We start from the raw sequence: 19261 nt of genomic DNA, 5'->3' as shown, positions 1-19261 counted from the left end.
AACAGGGAAAAAGCATTGTGAGTATTAGTCCTGGAGCAGTCCAGCACCGACACAATCAGCCGAATGGTCTTCTTCCGTGCTGTAGCCATTCTGATTCTGAGTATTGGTGTTATGAGTAAATCTCGAGTGCCTCCCCATCTGAAAATCTCCCTTACCTCTGCTTTTCCCTTTCCTCTTACTCCGAGGTAGCCTCTATACTTCTCCGAACTATTCATACAACAGCTGCTGACACAAAACCAGGAACAAAAAAAACTAATCTTATTCAGGTGAATGAAAATAAAATGGGTAAAGTCCCCACGCGACTTGTTGTTACGTGGTGAACACTCCAGAAATTTCCCCAGGACTGTTAGCATTAAAGCTCTGGGAACAATATTGCCGCTTTGACCCTCTGAGGATGTAAGCTATTATTAACGACACTATATTCAATGTTGCGTAGATAGTCTCACACATATAAAAATTAATTTACAACAAAGCTACCGAAAGCCTAAGGCGAATGAGCGGATCCGTTTCCGTCCGTTGAGACGACGCACTGCCTCACTAATAAGCTGAAGGATGACGGACAGGGCTACCTGCTGTATCGGGCTAATGCGCATGCACTTCACCGGTTCGACGCTGGCGCTAGTTGAGCATGTGTACGCATTGCGCATATGGCGCTGGGACCACTGGGATGCGCCTGCGCACAGCCGGCATGGTGGCCGATCCCCGGTTGAGCGCGTCTGCGCGTTAGTGGCCTGAAGTGGAAAGGCGGTTTGAGTGGGGCAGAGCTCGGGCCTAGCGCCGTCACCCGGGCAACCGGCCTCACCGCCACCCGGCGACATCTGAAACATAGCAGTTCCTCAGCGGCCGTCAGGATGGCGGCTTCGGGGGCAACGAAAATCACCTGGAAACTGCGTGAGTCCTACGGCAATACAGATTATATATATATATATAAACAAATTAGTGAAGAATGGAAGTAAAGACACTAAAAAGGGAGAGGGTAAACAACACAAATTGTGGGAGAGAAACACTGACCACGTGAGAGAAGGATGAAGTGGTGGGGTTGGAGGAGAAAAAGGCCACATGGTGATTGGGGAGGAACGAGTCACCTCGGAAGATAACTATTAAATAGGGCAGAAAAACCCAAATGGAAAGGGGGAGGGAAACTCAAACTGACAAGAGCAGAAAGGAGGAAAACAAACTGGAGGGTGGAGAAGGAGAGAAACAAAGGTGGTGGGGAAAGAAACAGACTAGGGCAGAAAAGGAGAGAAACACAAACTGGAGACAGCAGCATAAACTGGGAGAAACAGGGGAAAACATGTGAGTGGAAGAGAGGACAGGAATGAAGAAGGTAAATAAAACAACTGTGTCAGGGTGAAACAAAAGTTGGAAGATGAGGGAGGAGTCTTGGAACTGGGTTGGAAACGAGGGCAGGTGGAAAGGAATGTGAAATAAAGTGATGGATAGCACAGATGAAGGCCTGTGGGCATTAGGGAGTAAAATGGAATTATAGAAATGTATGGTGTATAAGGAGTCCATGCAGATGAAAAACAGTTATCCAGTCAGATGGCCATTTGCTGTGCAATATCATACAAGGCTGTGTGGCAAGTGCTGGAAAATGGGACTTGAGTAGGTAGATGCTTGATGATCAGCATGGACGTGATACACTGCAGGGTCTCTAAGTGCTGAAAAACTCTTTTTCTGTCAAATCTATTTTCATGAATTTGGCCTATAGACTTGTAGGTTACAGCACTTCCAGTACATGTGAGTGTAGATTTTTATTCTTTAACATTCTTAAAGGTAATAAGCACCAGACCCTTGCCATTCTCTGAGTGAAAACAAGGTTTTTTTTTTCTGAAATCTCCTCCCTGTTGCCACAAATTACTGCAGTTTTTACCCTGTGGCTATTCACGTTTCTGTTAATTGAAATAAGTACTTGCTATCTGTTCAGTCTAAATCTTTCATAATTTTATATCCCTTAATTGTAACTCTCCACAACCTCCTCTGTCTCCAAGAAAATATCCCAGGAGATCCAGTCTTTTATCATTATGAAAGTTTTGCCGGTCCTGGTAGCATCCTTAAAAATCTGCTTGGTACCCACTCCAGTGATGTTGAATTCTTCTTGTAATGTGGTGATCAGAACTGTACACAGCATTGTAGCTATCATCTAATTAGTACAAGCTTAACCTCCTTGCTATTATATATACTTCAGCTAATTTTTAAAAAATCTGAATACCCTTTTAACTACTTCATCTATCTTGTTACCTTCAAAGATCTGTGGGTATGTGCCCCCACATCACTCTGCTGTATATTCTATCCTAACATATATGGTGTATTCCCTTGCCTCATTTACTTTCCCTACATTACCTTTCACTTCTCAAATCTTGGATTCAGTCTGCTGTTCTTTTGCTCACCTGATTAGTTCACTGATGTGTTCCTGATGTCTTCAGCTTCCTAAAATTGTGCTATCTGCAAACTCTTTAATCATACCCTCCTCATTTAAGCCTACATTATTACCATGAGCTAAAGGTAAGGGATCAAGAGCTAAGCCCTGCAGAACCCCCCATTAGAAACAGCCTACTAGTCACAAAATCCCAATTGTTGCATTTCACTTCTTACTACTGAGGAAAGTTTAGATCTCGCTGGCCAATTTCTCTTGGATCTCATGGGCTTTTTTTTATGTACTAGCAAGTGGTACCTTGTCAAAACCCTTGCTCGAATCCATAGAGAGAGATAAAATGGGGGGCAGTGGGCAGTAGAGTGGAATTGAGCTGGAAATGTGTTGCTGGAAAAGCGCAGCAGGTCAGGCAGCATCCAGGGAACAGGAGAATCGACGTTTCGGGCATAAGCCGGAATTGCCAATATTCTGGCATTCATGATGATGGAGTCCTCAGGTGGAGTTGAATAATGTTAGAGTATAACAGCCTTATCTTTTGAACAGCTGTTGGGCTTTGCTGTTATTAAAAATGAAGTTGTTCATGGAGACTTTCCCCTCATCCTGTTGTTTAATGTGCCACGACCATTTGTGACTGGATGTAATAGGACTTTTGATTTTGATCCTTCTGACCCTATGAACTCTGCCATCATATCATTTTTCACTTAGAATCATTCAGCGTGGAAACAGACCGGCCAGACATCCCAATCTGATTTAGTACCGTATACCAGCATTTGCCCAATATCCCTCTTAAACCCTTCTAATTTATATACCCACTTGGATGCTTTTTAAATGTTGTAATTGTGTTTTCCTCCACCACTTCCTCTGGCAACTTGTTCTATTCTCGCACCACCCTCTGTGTGAAAAAATTACCCCCAGGTCATTTTTAGATCTTTCCCCTCTCACCTTAAACCTATTCCTTCTTATTTTAGAAGGTTTTAAAAAAAAAGCTCAAGTTATTCTAATCTAATTTTCCAGCATGTGGCCCATAGCTTTATATACCTTGGCATTTCAAGCATGCATTTAAATACTTAAATGTTATAAGTGTTTCTGCCTTCCTCAATATAAACTTCCTAACTCTTATTCACCTTGGCTTTGTCATCTTGTGTCGTCTTCCCACTCCCATTGTATCAATTGCAGATAAGACCATCTCTGATCATATTTGTAACACTAACATTCCCCTTCTATGTCCCTCTTCTGAATTCTTCAGACGTGCTGATTACTCAACTGCCTGTTTATATCTTGTCCATCTTTCCTTTAAACATGCTATCATTGCCCCCTTCCTCATAAAAACAATCCTTGGCCCCACCAGTCTTGCAAATTCCATCTCCAAACTCCCTTTCCATTCCAAAGACCTCAAATGTGCTGTAAATCTGTTTCCACCTTTCTAGAATTCTGTATTTGAATCCCTTCAAGCTTTGTCATTGGATCAGCTTTTATGAATCACAAATGACACCATATAGGATTGTGATATAGGTACATTTTCCATTGTCCTTCAATCTGTTTGAAACCTTTGGTAGAGTTGACCATGCCAAATGAGGAAATAGGTATGGGGAAAGTAGAGAAAGGAAAAGGAGGGGGGAGGGCAGGGGGTGAGATGGTGGGAGAGGAGGGGAGGGGAGAAAGAACACAAAAGGGACTGAGAGGTAAACTTGAGAGGACGAAAACAGCATGGAAAGGGTGAAAGAAAAAATGAGTGAAGTGGGGAAGAACGGAACAAAAGATATGAATGCTTGAGGATTTGGAAAATAAAATGGTAAGGCAAGAAAACGAGTGAAAGGAGGAAACACCAGGAAAACAAGCCACCAAAGCAGGATTGGGGAGGAGAGTGTGAAGACCAGAGGGATAAGAATAATGAATGAAAGAAAGACACTTACAAAACATGCAGAGCAGAAGGAAGTTTCAGGATGACGATCAGAAGTATGGAAATTGAAGGGAAGAAAAGAAGATTGGGAGAAGAACAAAGTATAGGAAGGAAGATAAAAAGAAAAAAAAAATAGCAAAACAAACAAAATAGATGAGAGGAAAAAGAAAGAGGGAGTAATACCTAAAAACAGAATGAATAGGTGTTGGCAGAGTATTAGTGCGTCTGTTAGAGGAAGATTTACATCATATGCCCGTAATATAAGATCTAATCTAGTTCCTTTTGTGTTGATTAAAGTGCACTCGTGCTGGGTTTTTAAACCTTTAAAGTTTACTTCAATTAACTTTGGTATTTAAATTTAAATTAATATTTAGTATAGATAAGGTTGGGCAGTTTGAGATTTTCAATGACAAAACAATAACTATGATAACTATCAATAATAATCTTGGGAAAAGTGTATCCTTTTCATTTTGAACATAAGCATTTTTGTAAGTTTGCTGTTGAATCTGCATCCTACTTAGCTCCTTTTTTTTCCCGCATCTCCCTTACAGAGGAGTTTGTCGCTCATGCTGGTAATGTAACCTGTTTGGTACTGGGGAAGAATTCAGGCAGGCTATTGGCTACTGGTGGAGAGGACTGTCGAGTCAATTTGTGGTCGGTCAGCAAACCTAACTGTATTATGGTAAGTCAATGTATACCGAAGAAGTGTGGCAGTGGCTCTATGTGAAATGGGTACATTTGCTTCCTAGTTGATATGAGTCTGAGCACAAACTTGCCCTCAAAATCAAATGAAAGTTGCAACACAGTCCACAAGTTAAAGTTGTTGGCTAGGACTTGAAAAAATTAATATGATAGGGGATGTTCCTATGATCATTGTTGACATACATCACTCTACTAAAAACAGACTAGACTTGTTAGACCTTTGAGTTCTTGATATCTTCAATTACCCAAGTTGGTCAAGTTGCAGATTTCTCTTACATAGCTGATTTTTGTCATAATTTTTGAGTCATTCAACACTGGAGGACTGTTTAACAAAGCATTGAGTTCTCAGATAAGTGTCATAATTTTTTACAGTGTGTGCTTAGACACAAGATTTTACACTGAAATTGGATGACCACAAAAGATTCTAAATTTTAATGGGGTGTATGTGCTCTGGCAATTCCCTAAACGGGATTATTCTTTATGGAGCTTGGCCATAGGGTCCTAAATATTTACATGCACAGTTATTGAGGTGAATCTGCTTTTGTTTCAAATATATCTTTAACTCTTAGGAAGCATTTTTGGGAATTTTTACACAGTGATTTTAGATGGTACCGAAGCTATCAAATTGGTGCCAGGAGCTCGATGACCATATTGGAACTGGTGAAATCCAAGCTGAGTTTAAATGCCTGATGGATTGGGTTTGTAAACTGTACAAAAGATGTGGTATCCGTCTTTTTAGTCATATAACTAAATTTCTATATTTGTCTTTATTCCACTTTGTGTATTTTCTATATGTGATTTCAGCCTTGAATTGTTTGTAGCGTAATAAAGCCAATAAAGTATTAATTTCAAAAATCTTTTTATAGAGTCTTACAGGCCACAACACGCCAGTCGAGTGTATTCAATTTAAAGATTCTGAGGAGTTGGTTGTTGCAGGCTCACAATCCGGATCACTAAGAATATGGGATTTGGAAGCAGCAAAGAGTAAGTACCTATTATTATTATTATTATTATTATTATTATTATTATTATTATTATTATTATTAAACCATGTCTCCATTTTACTCTCTTGTCTTTGAATCACTTGAATTCTGCTACCTTTATAGGGTAAGCAATCTATTTATCCCGACTGGTCCATGCTGGTATTTATACTCCATTCCAGCCTCCCCTCGCTCTCATCTAAACCTGCCATTAGTTCCTTCTGTCTCAAACAATTGTCTTGAATCCCTGTAAACCCACCTGTATAGCTTATTTTTCAGGTATAATTACGGTACCAAGTTCCATGTTCTTACCATCCTTTGGGTGATGAATTTTTTACTGAATTATTTACTGGACATTTTTGGTGACTATCTTATAATAATGGCCTCTAATCAAACATTTCCCCACAAGAGGAAACATTCTTTCTGTATTCAAAATAATTTCAAAATTTGAAGAACAGGGCGACTCCTGTAACCGTGGAATCGTTTTCTGCAGTTTTACTTACCTGTGGTTTATCATGGTTAGAACATATAAAAGGGAACATACCAGCACCAGGAGGCTGCCGAGAAGGTACATCTCCCATTTAAATGAATGGGTTCACTCCTAAGCAAGTTTTTGGGCTTCCGCTGTAGTCAAACCCTTAGCCACATTTTTACAAACGAAAATACCCCAGTTTATGGATTCATTCCTGATATTTAGGTTTTTTACGTTGGCAATTCTTAGATTAGTAACGTAAGGGAGGAATGTAGTAATGTTAATTCTGTTTTCTTGAAGTTCTTAGGACACTGTCGGGACACAAAGCGAACATCTGCAGTTTAGACTTTCATCCTTTTGGGGAGTTTGTGGCCTCTGGTTCTATGGACACCAATGTAAAGGTACAGTACAGGCCAGCAGAACATTGCCAAGATATTGCAGATAAAGATGTAGCATGTACTTTATAGGAATTGGAAAGACCATTTGTCCCAGTGAGTTTGTCTCTTGTTTTCTGATGTCTTGACAACAGCCTTCTCACCATATTCATCATACCCTTCCAGGAATCTAGTCATCTTCTGAATTTAGTTTTGTTATTTTTGACAGTCAACGCAATATTTTACTAGTCTCATGACCATTTGCTAAGAGGCAAATGAGACTCATTAATTCTCTCTAAGCTTAAAGGCTTCAGGTGGATGATACATCAAATTCCAGGTTACTTCTATTCTTTTAATTGCTGCCTTTAAAAGCCAGTCTCTGGTGCAAAACACAACCTGTGGAATTAAGCAATCACCAACAGGCACATTAAAATTACCTGAATTGTTACAGCACAGAAGGAGACCATTCAGCCTGTCCTATCAGCACTGTCTTTTTTGACGGAACAATTCCTAATTTATCTGGTGCCTGCCCTGCCCTGTATGGACATTCTTCCCTTTCACGTAATAGTCTAATGACCTTTTTTGAATGCCTTGATTTAATCTGCCTCCTCCACACTCCTGGGCGGTGTATTCCAAACCCTCAGCACCCACTACGTGGAAACATTTTTTCTAGTAATGCTTTTGTTTCCTTTGTCAGTTACTTAAAACCTGTTCCCTCTTATTCTTGATCCTTTCACAAAGGAGCAATTTATCCCCATCGAAGTGAGACTATTGAAGACCATGTTGAAGTTTGTCTGTCACCTACACATCCACTCCAACTTCAGAAACAGGAAATAAGTGCAGAAATAGGCCATTTGGTCCCTTAAACTTGTCCTGTCATTCAGCAAGATATTGGCTGATCTACCGCAGGCTTCAGCTCCCGTTTTGTGCCAGCTCAGCATAGTCATCAACTCCTGATGTTTCAAAGATCCATCTATTGCTTTAAATACTTCCAATGATCTAGACTCCACAGCTTTCTGGGATAATGAACCAGACATTTAATGGCCTCTCATCTCAGTTTTAAATGAGACCATGTCCCTTTGTTCCAAGATTTCGCTACTAGTGGAAGCGCCATGAGAATCTTCTTTATTTTAATAAAAACACTTCATTCTCCTATACTCTGAATAGAGGCTTAATCAATCTCCAATGCTAGTATATCCTTTTCAAATGTGGGGATCAAACTGCATACAGTACTCCAGCGAGCATAAATTAATCCAGTGTGGCCTCAACTCTGTAAAGTTGTGTCAAGACGTACCTGTTTTAAGCTCCAACCACCAAGCAATGAAGACTGAAATTCCATTTGCCATCGTAATTGCTTGCTACATCTGCATTCTAACTTTGTGATTCATGCACAAGAATACCTAGACCTCTCCGCACTGCACTACTTTTGGAGTCTCTCTCCACTTTAAAGTAGTATGCTTTTAAATTTGATTTTCCCTGTTAAACTGCATGATCTCAAACTTTCCTACGTTTGGGGTAGCATGGTGGCTCAGTGATTAGCAATGCTGTCCCACAGCACCAGGGACCTGGGTTCGATTCCTGCCTGTCTGTGTGGAGTTTGCACATTCTCCCTGTGTCTGCGTGGGTTTCCTCCAGGTGCTCCGGTTTCCTCCCACAATTCAAAGATGTGCAGGTCAGGTAAGTTGGCCATGCTAAATTGCAAATAGTGTTAGGTGCATTAGTCAAGGGTAAATATAGGGTAGGGGAATGGGTTTGGGTGGGTTACTCTTCGGAGGGTGGTGTGGACTTGTTGGGCTGAAGGGCCTGTTTCCACACTAGAGAATCTAATCTAATCTAAACTCATCTGCCAAGTTTGTGCACACTCAACTAATCCATATCCCCTTGCAGATTCCGTTTGACCTCATCACAACATGTTCTACTGATGTGTTGTCAGCAAATGTGGATACTTTACACTCTCTCCCCTTCTCCATATCATTAAAATAGATAGTAAATAATTGAGGACCCAAAACTGATTCCTGTGACACTCCATTAGTTACATCAGTCCAACCTGACAAAGACCCATTAATCCTGACTTTCTCTCTCCTGTGGTGTTAAATAACCCTGAATCCATTATATCACATTACTCCCAAAACTTAGAGATCCTATCCTGTGAAATGATCTTTTACGTGGTACCTTATGGAATGCCTTCTGAAAATCCAAACACATTACATCCACAGGTTTCCCTTTATAGTTCTGTTATATCCCTAATGAACTTTAGTAACTTCGTCAAGAATAATTTCCCTTTCAAAAAAACCACATGGACCTCTGTTTCATTGCATTCAGCTTTTCTAAGTATCCTGCTATTCCTTCGTTAATAATATTTTCACAACAACAGATGTTAGACTAACTGACTTATAGTTTCCTGCTTTCTGTCTCTTCCTTCTTGAACATCGTTTTTACATTTGGAGTTTCCCTACCTGCTGCAACCCTCTTGGAATCCAGTGGGTTCTGAAATATTTTGACATCCAATCCATCAACTATCTCTGCAGTCACATTCTATAAAACCCTTGAATTTGGGCCGAGTGACTTATATGCCTTCTGCCCCTTTAGTTTGTCAAATTCTTTGCTTCTCATGGTAGAGGCTATTACATTATCTTTCCTTCCGTCTGGTATCATTAGGATGCTTATAGTGTCCTCCACTGTGAACAATGATGCAAAATATTGATTGAAATAATCTGCCATTTCCCAGTTCCCTGTCATGTGTTCCCCATTTGCAAGCCTCAAGTGTTTCTCACTTACTTTAGCTGCTGTTACTTTTTATACCCATGGAAACCCTTGCTGTTTGTTTTTATATTGCTTGCAAATTTGCTTTTATAATTAACTTTTCTCCATTTTTATCATCTTTTTAGTCATTGGTTGTTGGTTTCTTTAAAAAAAAGTATTCCCAAAATCTGCCTGCCACATGTTTTCGCTACTTTTGCATGCATTAAGTTTTAATTTCATACATTGACCTTGGATGATTCATACTTCTTAAGTCCTTTCTGACCAGAATAAACTTCTCCTGAGCACGATGAAGTATCTGCTTAAATGTCTGACACATCATCCACCGACTTTCCCTTTAGTTTGTTTTCTCAGCCCACTTTAAACAACACTTTATACATACCTCTGTAATTGTCCTTATTAAGTTGAGACATAAGATGCTCTCCCTCAAATTGAGTTTGAAATTCTTCTATGTTGTGATCGCTATCCTCCAGAGGATCCTGAAACACAAGACCTCATTACACATTTCTAGATTTTAAAATTCCCTTTCTCCAAGTAGGTTCTGCAGGATATTGCTCGAAGAAGCAATCTCTGTGCACTCAAGAAATTCATCTTCCATGTCATCATTGCCCAAGTCAACTGTCTAATATGCAGATTTTAATCACCCATGACAGTTAAGTGCCGTCTCATGTGCATGCATTATTTTCTGATTTATATTTAAGGCAACTCTTTGGGGACCTTTACATGACTCACACCCAAGTCTTGTTTCTCTTGTCATTCCTTGTTTTCATTCCAACTGATTACATATCATGATCTTTTAAAACCCAAGTCATACTCCCAACCAAACTGTACTCATTTATTAATAGAACTACCTACCTCCGTTTCCTTTTTGTCTTCTTCTGGAATGTAAAATATTCTTGGATATGGAGTCCCCAATCTTAGTCACCCTATAACTATGCCTTTGTAAGAGCTGTCAAGTTATATCAGTTTATCTTTGTTTAACTCACCTAGTTACAAATGCTGCATGCATTCAGACAGAGTCTTAAGTTTTGAAATTTTAACATTATTAACTCTGTAATTCTAATTTCTGCTAGACCCTTATGCATTTAATTTCATCGCCTTTCTGTCTCACTTTGATTATCATTAGTCTCTTCACTACCCTCCACCTCTGCTTTGTTTCTTTTGGATTTTTTAAAAATCCCTGCCATTGAACCTTCTCAACTAATTAGTTTAAAGCCAAATGCACAGCCCTTGTTACATGATTTGCCAAGACACTGCTCCAGCCTGATTCAAATGAAATCCATCCCAATGGAACTATGCTGACTTTGTGCAGTATTGGGGTCAATATACCATGAATTGGAACCCATTTCTCCCATGCCAGTTTTTGAGCCATGCATTTACCTCTCCCCTTATTTATCCAGTGACAATTTGCAAATGGTTCAGGTAGTATCTTTGTGATTCTGCATTTTAACTTTAGCCTGAGCTGCTCGAGATGTTGCAATGAGCCTCTTTGCTAGTCTTACCTATGTGATTGGTATCCACGTGGAGCATTACAAATGGATTCTTCCCTACCCATTTGAATTTCCTCTCCAACCCAGAAACAATATTCTGATCTTGGAACCAGATAAGCAACACAGCCTTCAACACTCTATTAGTGCTGCAGGGAACAGTATCTATTTCCCTAACTATGCTGCCCCTACTGTTGCTCTATTTCTGTTGTCTCCCCTCCACAACTTGAATGGCACTCTGGACTGTGCACAGCAGTTAGTTCACCTTTAATGCAGTCTGTGCCCTCTTCCACACTTTGAGATGTGATTGGAACAAAGTCAGCCAGGTGGATCTCATAGAATATGAGTTCCCTGATTAGACCAGGTTAACACCACCAATCAGGGAGTCCTGTCTGACATCCATAAACAAGGGTGTTGGGGTTCTGCTCACTGTAAGAGCTGGCGCTGAACTAGCTTGGCCTGTGTCATGTTATTTGCACATGTAAATAAGGGGTGACTTGGTAATGGGAAACTGGCCTTAGTGGAGTTATTTTAGTGGTGACACAAGTGCGATCAAAGATGCCCCGTCTCCCCCACATCTGTACCAGAGCTTAGGTCTTTTCTTGAGTTGAATTATTGAGGGACCATCATATGTAAGCTGGTTTCCATCCTGGCACCCTTACATCTGCTTTTGAGAAAGGATCAGCCTTGGAAACAATCTCGTAGCTTTTAAGCAAGTGAAGAAGTGGCTATCATTGTCTAAAGTATTGGCACACTATAATCCCAAGCAAGATGTTGTGCCTGACATGCGATGCCTCCACACGTGACTTCGCGATAGTGTTGACTCATGGGTGGTACAGCAGAGAGTAAAGTCCGACAAGGTATTCTTCCAGGACTTTGGCAGATGCTGAATGAAGATACGCCCAAATAGAGGAGGAAGGTTGGCGATCATCTTTGATGTGAGAAAGTTCCACACCAAATTAGCATAGTGATAGACCACAAATCCCTGCTAGGGCTACTTGGAGGACAGAGCTGTGCCACCCATAGATCAGGTTGAATGCAGCAATGGGCTCTCATTCTAAGTGCGTATAATTACAAATTAGAACACAGTCCAGGAGGCCAAGTGGTAAATGCAGGTGCCTTAAGCTGTCTACCACTGATGAATACACCATTGGTGGTGCCACCACTGAGTTCATTCTGGTTTTACATTTTCTGGACACCCAGTCATCGTTAAGAATATCAGACAGTGGATACACAACTAAAACAGCTGGTGATTATGGGGGAAACAAAATGGCTTTAACAATCAGTACTGAAACTTTTTCAGACCCGGCGGGACCAGAGCACCATAGAGAATAGCATTTTATTCTGGAAAGCCAGAGCGATTTGTCCAAGCAAAGATCACTGCCAGATACTGACTAAACTGCACCATGGTCATCTAGAGGTTTCCAAACTGAATATGTTGGCGACACATTATGTCTGGCCAGAATTGTCGCCAACAGCTCATCCACATTTGTAGGAATGGCCAGGTAAACTCTGGACTCTGGTTACACGACGACTGTGCTGGTCCTTTCAAAGGCTCAATGTTTTTAGTCATTGTGTACGTCCATCCAAAGTGATTGGATATGCTGGACTTCATTTGTCAAACACTGGGATGACGATTGAAAAGTTGTGAATGTTTTTAATACATTGACTCCTGGAAGTGTTAGAACATAGAACAGTACAGCACAGAACAGACCCTTCAGCCCACGATGTTGTGCCGACCACTGATCCTCATGTATGCACCCTCAAATTTCTGTGACCATATACATGTCCAGCAGTCTCTTAAATGTCCTCAATGACCTTGCTTCCCAACTGCTGCTGGCAACGCATTCCATGCTCTCTCAACTCTCTGTGTAAAGAACCCGCCTCTGACAAACTCTCTGTGTAAAGAACCCGCCTCTGACATCCCCTGTATACTTTCCTCCAACCAGCTTAAAACAATGACCCCTTGTGTTAGTCATTTCTGCCCTGGGAAATAGTCTCTGGCTATCGACTCTTTCTATGCCTCTCATTATCTTGTATACCTCAATTATGTCCCCTCTCCTCTTCCTTTTCTTCAATGAAAAAAGTCCGAACTCAGTCAACCTCTCTTCATAAGATAAGCCCTCCAGTCCAGACAGCATCCTGGTAAACCTCCTCTGAACCCTCTCCAAAGCACCCACATCTTTCATATAATAGGGCGACCAGAACTGGACGCAGTATTCCAAGTGTGGTCTAACCAAAGTTTTATAGAGCTGCAACAAGATCTCACGACTCTTAAACTCAATCCCCCTGTTAATGAAAGCCAAAACACCATATGCTTTCTTAACAACCCTGTCCACTTGGGTGGCCATTTAAGGGATCTATGTACCTGCACACCAAGATCCCTCTGTTCCTCCACACTGCCAAGAATCCTATCCTTAATCCTGTACTCAGCTTTCAAATTCTACCTTCCAAAATGCATCACCTTGCATTTATCCAGGTTGAACTCCATCTGCCACTTCTCAGCCCATCTCTGCATCCTGTCAATGTCCCGGTGCAGCCGACAACAGCCCTCTATACTGTTAACGACACCTCCAATCTTTGTGTCATCTGCAAACTTGCTGATCCATCCTTCAATCCCCTCATCCAAGTCATTAATAAAAATTGCAAACAGTAGAGGCCCAAGGACAGAGCCCTGTGGAACGCCACTCACCACAGACTTCCAGGCAGAATATTTTCCTTCTACTACCACTCGCTGTCTTCTGTTGGCCAGCCAATTCTGTATCCAGACAGCTAAGTTCCCCTGTGTCTCATTCTTCCTGACCTTCTGAATGAGCCTACCATGGGGAACCTTATCAAATGCCTTGTTGAAGTCCATATACACCACATCCACAGCTCGACCCTCATCAACGTTTCTAGTCACATCCTCAAAGAACTCGATAAGGTTTGTGAGGCATGACCTGCCCCTCACAAAGCCGTGTTGACTGCATTTAATCAAACCATGCTCTTCCAGATGATGCGGGAGATTCAATGTTGGTAATGCCATTGAATTACATGGGGAGATAACTAGGTTTTATTTTGTCAAAAATGATCACTGTCTGGCACCTGTGTAATATAAATGTTTTTCAGCTCTTATTGCATGTAGACAAAGGATGCATCAATACCCAAAAAGTTTTGAATTGTACTGTGCACTGAATGACCTCATGTGCCTGACAGGAGTTACTGCTATGCTGTTTTACTTGGATACTTATAGCAGTTCTGGACTGGGCGAGAGGTTTAAGAGTTATATGGTGCTTCACCATAAATACATTTAAATTTTGTGCTTTATTTGCAAACTAAGAAAGAAAATCTTCCCTTTGAAAAGAAATATTGTATACCTTGATTCAGACGAAAGGCTGATCAATGGGGCAGCAACAACCTAGAATGAGTCCAACACAAGAAAGCTGAAAGAGAGAAAAGGCTGTATTGGAAACAGAAGTATAAATATGCTGACACCTGTAGGTTGTCAAGATACTTTGACATTTGAGCTGCAGCAAAAAGCTTGTTTAGCAAGTCAAATTTTCCAATCTTGCGACATTCAAAGTGACTGTAACTTTCAATATGGGATTATAAATTAACAGGTTCCCACCACATACACTGAATATTTTGCACACCATCTTATTGTCAAGGTCAGGAACATATATACTAGTTTATATGCATAGCCAGCAGAGTTTTCTATCTAGTAAAGCACTCTTACGTCTGACAAAGGATAAAGTTCCTCTGTGTACTTCAATCTCTACTGCAACAGTTATTTCCATACTTCCTCCAAGTTGGAACTAATTTTATAAGTATGTTGTGAGTTTGTAGCCTGCTCACTAAGGGATCAGACCACTTAAAACTCAAAGGAATTTTGCTGCAAGCTCTAAAGCTAATCAGTCCAGAGAAACCTTGCATTTAAATATAGTTTCTTTATCTCAAATATTCCAGCTTCCTTAATGTATGCTGCATTAATTGGAGGCTTTAGTCACTTATAAGCACAAATGCTACTATTGGGAGGCCTGTAGTAAACCCCTAACGAGGTGACTGCTCCCTTGCTGTTCCTAATTTCCACCCATACTGACTCGGTAGGCAGATCTTCATCGACAATGGAAGCTTCTGTAGCTGTGATACCCTCAGACAACAGGTCATCATTTATCAATAGGGAATTCAAGTATTTTCTAAAGTTGAATGGCATTCGGCATCTAAGGACAGCTTTATACTATCCATCATTTGATGGTCTGGTGGAAAGAGCAGTCAGAACTTTGAAGGGAGGCTTAAAGGAACAGCCTGCAGCCTCACCTGATACTAAATTGTCCCAGTTCCTGTTTAATTATAGGACCCACATCTCATGCAACTATAGAGATAGACATTAGAGTTGCTAATGAGAAGACTTTGTAACAGGTTAAACCTGATCTTCCCAACCTGGAGGGGTAGGGTGGAACGACATCAGGAAAGCCAAAGCTCCTTTCAGTGAGAGATGCAGTTTATTTGTGGAGACGAATGTTGCCAAAGCCATGGAAATGGCATGGGTAAAAGGCACAGTCAGCATGAGATCAGAACAGATCACGTGACGTACAAAGTTCGGGGAGAAGAGGCAGTGCTAAACAAACATGTGGACCACATGAAAGCTGCAAACGGGGCAAGCGCAAAACATATCCGGCCCCTCAGAACATCCAGCAAGGCTGTCAGAACCTGTGGATTCTCTCCCTCCACCCAGCGTTGAAGACACCTCTGAGGATGTGATAAAATGTTGCAGCCTTAATGCTGTTACCACTTGGAGACGATGGTTTTTGCCCATGGTGCGCCAGGCAAAAGACAAGATGTTTGCTGCCAGTATCCAAGGCAGAAGTGGAAGAGCTGGACCTGATGTGAAAATGCCCCTGGAGAAGCTGTGGGAAAAATAATGGCCCTATGTCCCTATACTTAGAGTAGGGATGTAGTGATCGGAACAAGGTTATCCAGGTGGACCTCAGAATACGAGTTCCCTCCCTGGAGTTGTGAACCTGCTCTAATCAGGGAGTCCTGGCTGACAGATATAAGCAGGTGTATCAAGGGTTCTGCTCAATCCAGGAGCCAGCTCTGAATTAGCTGGGTCAGTGACATGTACTATGCATGTGCAAACAAAGGCTGACTTAGTGATGGTAGACTAGCCTTTGTGGACTTATTTTAGGAGCAAAGCCTCATCTCTATTTGATAAGAGCATTGGCCGATGCTCTTAAAAAGTTAAATTCTGGATTCCCTTACCTGCTTCAATATAGTCGCATCTACTGTCTCAGACCATCTACCAAATTTAATGTAATCAATCTAAGGGGTGTGACTGCCTCCTGAAACACAGTATTTTGGCACAACTCAATCCTCACCATTGCAATGTTTGCAGCTCAGATTCCAGCTCATCAAATCTGAACTGAAGCCATTTGAGCAGACAACACCTATAGATGTGGATACTATGGATTGCACCGGCATCTGCAAGATTCCACATCATTCCGCTGTAACATATTGCCTGCTCGACTATCTCTCTTCTATTCAATTAATTCGAGTGCTATATATTTTAGTGTTGAATTTCTAAAATGTACTCTCAGCTGTAATAATGTCTTCTGATTTAAACCAGTCGGCCAATTGAAAAATAGGAAATATTTCCATCAATCACCTATTCATTTTGCTGCAATGTCACACTTTGGCTCTTACAGGAAGAAACAAGTTGAAGGAGCTCCCTGCTGCTGGTTTTTACATCCCTCTGTCAATGTCCTTTTCATGCAGCTTCGCTGTTATGTTTCAATCTGCTGGCCTGCTTTCGTTGTTTGAGAAGCTGCTGACTCCACTGTCTCTTCTGCTTTTAGTGAAGTATACTGTTCTTGTATACTTTTTATGATGCTGCTGCCTTACTCTCTCATGCTATTTCAGAAGCACAAGCTTCTCGCTCCATTCAGTTTGCTTCACAGTGATACTGACTGACAAACTGAGAAGGCTATACAGTTAATATGCTTTTGAAGTTTTGCACCATCTTCCTCAGTTTACAATGCTTTTGTTTTGCATCCTTTGCAAGGTCTAGGTAATTAACATGTGTTGGGTAGGTTACCAACATTGACATGGGCAAATTCCCCTACAAACCTTGTTCAAGCCTGAAATGCATCCACTGATCACTACACTGTTTCTTGTCACTCGGTCAATTTTGTATAAAATTTGCTACTTTCCCTTCTATTCCATGAGTGAAAGCTTTGCCCACAAGTCTGTTGTGCCGCACTTTATCACATGCCTTTTGAAAGTCAATGCGTATCACATTAACATTGTCCTCATCGACACTCTCCAGTGTCTTGTAATCATAGAGATATGTAGCACGGAAACTGACCCTTTGGTCCAACTCATCCATGCAAATTAGATCTCCTAACCTAATCTTGTCCCATTTGCCTGTACTTGGCCCATATCCCTCTAAACCCTTCCTATTCATATATCCATCCAGATGCCTTTATATGCTGTAATTGTACCAGCCTCCACCACTTCCTCTGGCAGCTTATTCCATGCATGCACCATCCTCTGTGTGAAAAAGTTGCCTCTTCTATCCTTTTTATATCTTTTCACTCTGAACTTATGCCCTCTAGTTCTGGACTCCCCACTCCAGGGAAACGACCTTGTCTATTTACCCTATCCATGACCCTCATGATTTTGTAAACCTCTATAATGTCACCCATCAGCGTCCAATACTTGAGGGAACACAGAGGCCTATTCAGCCTCTCCCTATAGCTCAAATCCTCCAACCCTGGTAACATCCTTTTAGATCTTTTCTGAACCCTTTCAGGTTTCACAACATCTGTCTGATAGAAAGGAGACTAGAATTGCTTGTAATATTCCAAAAGTGGCCTAACCAATGTCCTGTACAGCTGCAATATGACCTCCCAATTCCTATCCTCGATGCTCTGACCAATAAAGAAAAGCATACTAAACGCCTTCTTCACTATCCAATCTACCTGCGACTCTACTTTCAAGGAACTATGAACCTGCACTAAAGTCTCTTTGTTCAACAACGCTCCCTAATCATAATCTTCCTTAGTGAAGACTAATGCAAAGTATTACTTTAATACCTGTACTATGCCCCCAGCTTTTATGCACAAATTCCATTTTCCTGAGTTGACCTCTTTTTAGCACCCTTTTACTGTAGGTTCTTTTTGTATTGGCTGCCTGTACCTTTCCATTCATCTTTCTTATTATCTTATTTGATTTTTACTTGCGCCCCCCCCCCACTCCTTGAATGCTTCCCATATTCAGTCTAACTGTATTTTCTGCTTGACATCTGTATCTGTTGCATTTTTCTTCTGATCATAATTTCTATCTTTTTTGCAATCCAGTGTCTTCTAGTTTTTATGTCCTGCACTTCCCATTCGAGGAAATATGCCTTTGCTATGCCGAACTCTCTCTCATTTGAAGGTAACCCGTTATTCTGATATGTTTTCTCCTGTCAACCTTTGACTCCCAACTTATTTGGCCTAGATGCATTTTTATCCCATTGAAGTTGGCTTTCAATGGTTAATTATTTTTACTTTGGATTGTTCTTTGTCCTTTTTCAAGCCCAATCATTGTGACACTATGATCACTGTCTGTTAATTGTTCTCTTACTGGTATTTGAACCTTTTGCCACCTTTTCATTTTCAAAAACCAGGTCTAGCAGTGCCTTCCTTCCTTATTGGACTGAAAATAGATTGTTGTCAAACTTGTCTGAATGCAATGGGAACTCTCATTGCTCTATGACTACTAATTCAGTCTATATTTGGATGATTAAAGTCACTGTTATAACTACTACTGTGGTGCTATGTACCTAGCTCTGATAAAGGAATCATCATAGATCAGTATTCAGAACTGAATACTGGTTGAAAAGTGGTATGCATTCACGCCTGCACTGCTTGTCTGTTTCTTTTAGGCTGTCTTAGTTATTATTCCCTCTCCTTCTGCATACTGTTAAGCTGCTGCTGCTGCTCACAATACTACAACTGATTACACTACTTGCACAAATGGTTGTCGAGAACAGAAGAGGGAGGCTGAGGGGTATTTAGCCCAAATAGGGCTAGATCAGTTTAGGATATCTAGTCGGCATGGACAAGTTGGACCAAAGGACCTGTTTCCCTGTTGTACATTTAGGGTCCTGGAGTTCTCTAAAAGTGTAGGATGTGCACCCGGGAAGTTGGAGCATCCCTGTGATTTTTCTAAAGGTTAATAGCTTTGTTAC

At 41.0% G+C, this 19261-nt stretch overlaps 1 protein-coding gene across 3 annotated transcripts in view; it reads left to right on the top strand.

The window, feature by feature from the left end:
• The first annotated feature begins 649 nt into the window (after window positions 1–649).
• The window catches only part of katnb1 (katanin p80 (WD repeat containing) subunit B 1), a 77362-nt gene continuing 58750 nt past the window's right edge, over window positions 650–19261 (top strand). Inside the window, exons 1-4 of one of the 3 annotated variants that reach the window (XM_043707274.1) lie at window positions 650–891; window positions 4826–4956; window positions 5843–5960; window positions 6729–6829. In XM_043707274.1, the coding sequence (XP_043563209.1) occupies window positions 852–891; window positions 4826–4956; window positions 5843–5960; window positions 6729–6829 (390 nt within the window). In that variant the 5' untranslated portion in view covers window positions 650–851. Of the gene's footprint in view, window positions 892–4825; window positions 4957–5842; window positions 5961–6728; window positions 6830–18386; window positions 18466–19261 lie in introns of those variants that run through there. The other 2 variants (XM_043707275.1, XM_043707276.1) reach the window with 2 other exon arrangements.

The sequence above is a fragment of the Chiloscyllium plagiosum genome, chromosome 17, assembly GCF_004010195.1.
Source record: "Chiloscyllium plagiosum isolate BGI_BamShark_2017 chromosome 17, ASM401019v2, whole genome shotgun sequence".
Classification (NCBI taxonomy): Eukaryota; Metazoa; Chordata; class Chondrichthyes; order Orectolobiformes; family Hemiscylliidae; genus Chiloscyllium; species Chiloscyllium plagiosum.
The sequence above is the reverse complement of the archived record's forward strand: the minus strand, read 5'-3'. Positions and strand labels throughout refer to the sequence as shown.